The sequence below is a fragment of the Bidens hawaiensis genome, unplaced genomic scaffold, assembly GCF_021521415.1.
Source record: "Bidens hawaiensis isolate Kalapana, Puna unplaced genomic scaffold, B.hawaiensis_p1.1 tig00020325_1, whole genome shotgun sequence".
NCBI classification, from domain to species: domain Eukaryota; kingdom Viridiplantae; phylum Streptophyta; class Magnoliopsida; order Asterales; family Asteraceae; genus Bidens; species Bidens hawaiensis.
This window is the reverse complement of record NW_027493089.1, coordinates 187,065-194,595: the sequence shown is the minus strand read 5'-3', so window position 1 is coordinate 194,595 and position 7,531 is coordinate 187,065. Positions and strand designations below refer to the sequence as shown.

Here is a 7,531-nt window from a genome sequence, read left to right as displayed (position 1 = left end):
AGCGGTTTTAAAGATTTGTTTTAAACGAAACGATTACTAATTTGATTTGTAAACAATTATGAAAAGGGTAACCAATCTCCAGGTTTCAGGTTTTGAAGTAAATTAGATTGATGATTAAACCTATTGAATTTATAACCTTTGTTTGAAGCAATAAACCAAGAGACTAGATGTGTGGCTATGTTGATCGTTAGAACTTAATCCAATTGATTGACACGGCTAAACAATAATCTACTTGATTGTTAATCTTAGGCAATGATGAATCACTCAGTATTATGGTTAAGGATACTAGGTCAATGACACTAAGAACTCAATCCTAATTGTTGATGACCAAAATCAATAATTGTAAACTGCAAATATCATTGATTACCCAAAAGTATGTTCAAGCACACAAACAAAATCCAAAAATAAGGTTTAGAGTACCAAAAATCCAATGAACAACTCAACCCTACACCCGAAGATGGTCACGAGGAGATTAGCCTAGCATATGCATCTTCAATAGCTTCTTTGATTGTTGAGTAGATGATACCATGGATGATTCGGGTGATTAGGATGTGTTAGAATGGTGGAAAGATGCTCCAAAAACGTCCAAGGGTGTTGTGATATTGAAGATAGGCGGCCTAGGGTTAAACCGGGCTTAAAATAGTTAACAAAAACCTAAAAATCGTGTTTTTCCGCCCAGTCACCGTAGCCTACGGTCTCCCCATCGTCAGCTACGGTGGGACCGTGCGGTCATCAGCCACTGCTTTACTGTGACAGCCCCCTTGCACTGTTTTGCCCATAACTTCTTCGTCATAGCTCCGTTTTACGCACCGTGTTCGGCCATGTCTTCGTCTTCAAATTCTCTATCATTCCATGCAATAAAATCTCTATTTCCACTCCATCACATATGCTCCAATTTAGCTCCTTTAAGCTCCGCTCACCTGTAAACGTAAAACCACTCAAAGTAATCGTGTCCAAGACATATAAACACATAAAAAGCTAACACACATTATTTCACCCACACATCAAACCTCCGTGTCTGCTGGCTCCGTCTCAACCTACAACCACGACGCCACAACTAGAAAAAACAAACTAGCATCGATTCAAAATAAGGTTTCGATTATGGTTGAGTTTGATTTGTCCTAACATAGATCTTGGGTTTTGATTGTGGTAGAGTTAGGCTTCGATGACGGGGAAGAAGAGGGTAAAGGGTTAGTGATGGAAGTGGCGGTTTCAGGTGGTGGTGTTAAAGGTTGCTGGAAATGGTGTCGGCCGTGGTTGTGGGATACGGTTTGTGCAGCGGGGAGAGAGAGAGAGAAAGAGTGCATAGGAGAGGAGAGAGAGGGAGGGTATATATATTTTTATTTTTTTTAGTTTTAATTAATAAATATATAGGTGAATTACAAAACTACCCACATGTGCCTTGCACATGACCGGATTTAACGAAAAAATTTAACTGGGTTAGTGTCAAAGGACATAACATGAAAGAGTTTTAAAGCATAAAGGATGTTTTTTGTCATTAAGTTTACGAAAGAACAACCATTAAAAAACCGTGCAAACATAAAGGACTAGTTTTGATGTTTTGTCATACAATATCAAGATTCAATAATCAAAAATAAGAAAAAAGAAATGACACCCAGTTTACCCAATGTCAACTGGACCAAATTATTTAACCAAAAGAAAACAATGAACAAAAAACATATTTTAAAAAGTAAACGCAACAATCGGACTAGCAACCTTGTGTACTCCATCACTCCATACCAACGAACCCGAAAGCGTACTCGATCCAATTGTCGCATCAACCGTAACCACGAAGGATTGCTTCTCACCCACCGCTTTGAACGAAAGACTGCCCGGGTTAACTTTCACCACCAGCCCCGAAGGCGCAACCACATTAGCCTTGTATGAGGAATCTGCTGCACCCACATTAGTAACCGTCCTGTTAAAAGTTCGGGTTATGCTACCCGATTGTTTAGCCGAGAGAGCGAAAGAAGGATAGTTTAGGTCCCACACGGTTGCATTAGTGGCCGCCGAGCAAGCACTTGCATCACCCGTCACGATTTTTAAATTCGTGGCGTTATAACCTTGGCCACATAAAAATGACACGTAATCTTGTTCTCCGGCATCATAGACCAAACCCGGGTCTATGGCCTTTGATGGGTCGATATGGCCAGAGCCATAAGCAAATTCGGCATCAGTATTTTTGGTTGGACTCATTGGTGCGGCTGTAGTCATAAGGGCTGACTTTATAGCGGCAGGGGACCAAGTCGGGTGGAATGATTTAACGTAAGCAGCCGCCCCAGCTGCATGAGGACAAGACATGGATGTCCCGGAGATAATATTAAATGGGACAACACGGGTGTCACCTTCTTCCCCTGTGACGGTTGTACCCTCTGACCACGCGGCTAAAATGTCCACTCCAGGTGCGGTTAAATCAGGCTACACATAAATATATAAAATGTTAACATAAGTCTACTAATTTCATTGAAAAATTGTTATACCACGTTAAATTATTTGGCCTATTTTTTAATAATTATTAATTTTTTTTGTTTACACAATTGTTTCATATGTTTTTATATACATACGACTTATATCACATATATAAACATCTTCTTTTACTGATTATATCCTTTATTTAACCCATGTAATACACAGGTTACATACTTACATATCCGTACTTAAAAGTTAATGTACCTTAAGAACATCTAGTGTGATTTGGCTCGGGCCTCTCGATGAGAAGGAAACCACAGTTGGGGCTGCTTTGTCAACAGGTTCAATACTTTTTAGGATGTTTGCAGTTGGTGTTCTATCAAACACAAACACGAAAACTTGTTATTACTTATTAGTCCTTGTGACGAATATTGTACGATGCGAGTAAGCTATGCGCTTGGTAGACTTACGTGGTGGAGTTTATGTAACTTAGAACAGATGCTCCATCCTTGCTATTTAAATACGTTGTTGGTAGCGGATAACTGAAGGCGAAATCATCATAACCTAAATCACCTTCGACCACGACACCACTTGCACCTGATAATAATGCATTATCCGGTGATGTAAGATCCTCGCATACCACAATTTTGTTATGCACCAAAGTCGGGTCTAACGAATCCTCATCACAGTATCTGCAATTGTCATAATAGACTAATAGTAAGTAATACTGTATATACTTTATTTATAGCATAATTCCATAGAAGAAATTGTCACCAATATATAATTAATTACTTTGCACAAAATTATGTGACGTTAAGTTTATGATTTAAATGAAAGTATTTGTTCATTACCTAGACTCATCTGATGTAAATCCTTTCTTTATATTAGGCACTGATCCACCATAAACTATCGGATGAACCGCACCATCGAATGTGTTTATAGACGGTCCCTACACGTTTATACAGTTAGAGTAGATAATCATCTCCATAACGGGAGCTGCTATTTAGATACCCATACGTCCTTTAAAAAAGGTGTGTTATGTGTCCACGTAAGAGAAAAAAAGGGAGTATGAATAGCCAAACCCTTAATGAAATAAGTTTAACTTTATAAAATAACCGATGAAGTAGCGACTGACACATGTATTTTATCATAGTATCGTTGACCAAAATAACCGACGAACCATAGATTAATTCCTCACCTCATAAGTCACATTGTTTCCTAACACAACCTGCGTAAGAAACTTCCTGTCAATGCTACTAGCAGCAACTGACAACGACCAAGGTGACAGATTAGTAATCGATCCTGGAGTCGGGCCATCGTTTCCAGCAGAATTCGACGTAAGAATTCCATTCTTCATAGAATGGAAAGCCCCAATGGCAATAGAGTCTTCAAAATAGTCTAAAGGGAAAGACCCTCCAACCGAAAGTGAAATTATATCAACTCCATCGGCTATTGCATCGTCGAAAGCGGCTAAGATATCGGCATCTGAACAACCACCCGGGAAACAGATCTTGTAAACGGCTATACGTGCAGAAGGAACACCGCCTCTAGCTATTCCGTTGGCTAAACCTAACAAGCTTGCGTTGTTAACCGCACGCCCGGCCACGGTGGATGCAGTGTGTGTGCCGTGGCCCTCGGTGTCTCGTGCTGATAGTTCCTCATTTCGGGGTTCGCCCTCAGTGTTGTAGTATTTTGCTCCGATGAGTTTACTGATGATCAATGTAAGTAATGATGTTAGTAACAAGATAATGAAACAATTAGGGAAAATGACCAAAGTGTCCATTTGGCCGGTTGATTCCGAAAAAACGTTCATTTGATTAACTAATTTATGTTCACCCTAAAACCTGGCAACCTATCACTTTTAATCATCATTTGACGTGATATTTAACCGACCAGATTCTGGCTTCCAAAAAGTCTCGTGGAAGTCAAAAAATTTCCGTCAAAAGCCAAAATACATCTCGTTGGAACCTCATATAACCCTGTTGGCTTCGGCGGTTTTTATATTTTAAAAAACTAACAACCTGCCGGTTTTATGATGCATGAGAAAATCTCGTCGAATAATGATTAAAAAGTAATCGGGTCTACAAGTTTTAGGATAGACATTCTGAAAATTGGTTGGTAAAATCGACATTTTGTCGGCACTGACAAGTAAAATGAATGCTTTGTCGATATTAACCGGTTAAATAGGCATTTAAGTCAATATCCCAAAAGAGTAATGGGATAATATTGAAATGAATGTATTTACTTGTTGCAAGTGAAATTTTTAGAATCGCATGAGCCCTTCCATTTGGCTGGTGGAGGACCAAACCCGTCGTCCTTAAAACTGTCGGATTCCGGCCAGGCACCGGTGTCTAGCATGCCGACGATGACGTCGCTTTCAAGAGGTGCTCTTTTGACATCTTGAGGAAAGCCCATGAAGTCCCATGATCTTGTTGTATGTAGTTGTTTTTTGCGGCTTGGGAATACCGACACAACACCCTCCATTCCTAGGTGCAAACAAGAGAATGTTTGAAATTTTGAATGCATGTGTCATTGACCAAAACTTTTACATAAGTAACAATGTAACATTACTGTTTTGACTGCATAGTTGTATCATTTATGCAACTTGTGATGATTAATGACATATATTAATGGAGTTCAACATTTCATGTCCAAGATCCGTTGCTAATCAATAGGTAAACCGTCCGACGATAATTAGTATTTTTTCGGACTTTTTAGTTAATTACTAATAAATTTTTTCGGACTTTTTAGTTACTCATTTGTTTAGTAGTCACTAGTGACAACAAAAATAAAAAATAATTCACTCACGAGCTAGGCGGTCTTTCTCATCTTCCGTGAGCCTGGTGACGAAGCCATTGATGCTCTTCTTGTAACTCCAAAGTAAAGACTTTGATGCTCGGCTGTCGAAAATCATCAAATATGTTACTGATCATCATGTCACAAAATACGCAAAGGAAAACATTCTATGCAACCCAAGACTTTTCGGTAGAAATATTGTGTATTTAATTTGGTAACCAGGGCCAGCCCGTGGGCCAACGAAAACAAGTAACGGCTTTAGGTCCACACTTAATTAAAGCCTCCAACTCTCCAAGTCCAAAAAAACATTATATATAGATATGTTTTAATGGGTAAAATAAATTCAAAGTAATGCATCAGTTGTGGTGGTAGGCTTGGTTGTTACTAAAATATAAGTCATGAGTTTAAAACTTGTAGTAAGCAATTTTTTTTCATAGCAATTGTCATAAAAGGCCCCAAAATCTTATTCTGATTTAGGCCTCCGCATTCGTTGGCCCGGTCCTGTTGGTTACCATCACAAGAAACAAATAACAATTAACCTGCCAATAACTACTTGTAGCATGTTAGTGTGGAGTGCTTTTACGGATAAACCACTCTTTGGAAGGTCACCCATGTACACAATGTACGTCTGCCAAACACAAATAATATTATCTCATGTTAACCAAAAGAACACGACTAAAAACGCGTAATATGATAAGGTTATCTTGTTGGAAAAGAGAAAATAATGCCTTGAGATCATTGGTGTCAGCTGCTAATGTGTCACTAAAGATGAAAGAATATGTGATGGAGAGTAACAAGAGCAGTCTTAATGCATGAGATGCCATTGATTTCAATATGTTATTGTGTACTGAAACTTTGTTTATGCATGCATATATATATATATATAGCAAACTCAACTTCATTGTTTTCTCAAAATATATTAGTCATACGATGTTGTTGAAACCATCGGATCATGCACTACAATATACTACAAATTAAAGCCGTCTAAGGCGTGTTTGACAATGTTAGGTTAAGAATCACCGCAGGTTATGAGCTGTTACGTTTCATCTCAAGTGTCTTAATAAATTAATTAATATATATGTCATATAATTTAGTTAAAAACTGTCCATCGGCCAATAAAACTGTGGTGACTGTTGAAACATGCATAGTAATCATACAATGTCTTCCACGTATTTATTATTATTATTTTTAAATTTTGTGAGCTGACTTGTTTGACGTTTGTGAATAGACTATAGTTTAGCCTAAAGATTGTCTATGTTCGTTTTTATTTTTTTTTCCCGAAACAAAAGCTTTTATAAACAACTGGCAAAACGCCTACCTAGTATCCTCCATAATACCCTCCATAAGCCGGAGGACACTAACAAGGGCGTTTTCAAGAACACCTTAAAATTTTAGAGCCTGGAACGAGTATAAAAGCGGACCCCTAAAAACACGTTCTCAAATCTCAATTATGTAATAGATGATAATTTGACAATTTTACCGATAAGATTATCTTTCAAAAGTTCAAAACAAACAAATAATAATAAACATATTACTAAAATGACATATAAAACACAAATGAAAGTTTTTTTCTATAAAAAAAATGAACATTAATTGTGGTAATTGAACCTATGACATTTGTTTCCATAATCTAGAACATTTTTCATTTAACCAAAGAGTCATTTTTAGGTTTTTGTCTTAAAAACAAAATTATATATAAAATATGAATTTAATTTTTTAACAACTATGGGCTTCTCAGGAGAGTTGGCTTGTGCGCCCTCTCCTTGGGCTGGGCTTGGTTACATGAAACTAAATTTACACCAGTTTATCCAATCTACATGATCCATGTTAACTCTAGAATTATACCAAAAAAAACCTAACAATTTAATCTCCCAAATTATTGATTCAGTCTTCATCTCTTCCTTTTCAAAAGTTCTTTAATTCCCCGTTTTCCACAAACAGGTAATTATCACACTCTCATGAATCACCTCTTTCTCCTCATTTAGTAAACCCACCAACTTGTTCAACTCTAAAACACCTCTAACCAAGAACCCAAAAAATAATAATTTAATGCTCTCACGCTAAGTTAATTAAATTAAATGAACGAACAAATATTTTTCTTGTTCATTATGATCAACATCCGGTACAGCAACCATTCGTGTATTTGAATATTATATTTATATATTAAATATTTTTATTAATTTTTTATAGCTATAATATTTTTTACAAGTAACAATTAGATACTCTATACGAACATTGACAAACATATATTTGTAAACTACTGGATTAAAGGTGTAAATTTTCAAACATGGGAACCAAACCAAAACCAGTAATACGTACCACAAGG

General features: G+C 37.1%; 1 protein-coding gene across 1 annotated transcript; it reads right to left on the bottom strand.

The window, feature by feature from the left end:
* Nucleotides 1–1,665: 1,665 nt before the first annotated feature.
* On the bottom strand, nucleotides 1,666–5,827 carry LOC143560340 (cucumisin-like). The gene is made up of 8 exons (XM_077048660.1): nucleotides 5,745–5,827; nucleotides 5,218–5,309; nucleotides 4,655–4,895; nucleotides 3,608–4,118; nucleotides 3,261–3,358; nucleotides 2,880–3,101; nucleotides 2,674–2,785; nucleotides 1,666–2,418 (listed from the first exon to the last, which is right to left on the bottom strand). The coding sequence occupies exons 1-8, from the start codon at nucleotides 5,816–5,818 to the stop codon at nucleotides 1,684–1,686; spliced, it is 2,085 nt and encodes a 694-aa protein (XP_076904775.1). The 5' UTR covers nucleotides 5,819–5,827; the 3' UTR covers nucleotides 1,666–1,683.
* Nucleotides 5,828–7,531: the final 1,704 nt, after the last annotated feature.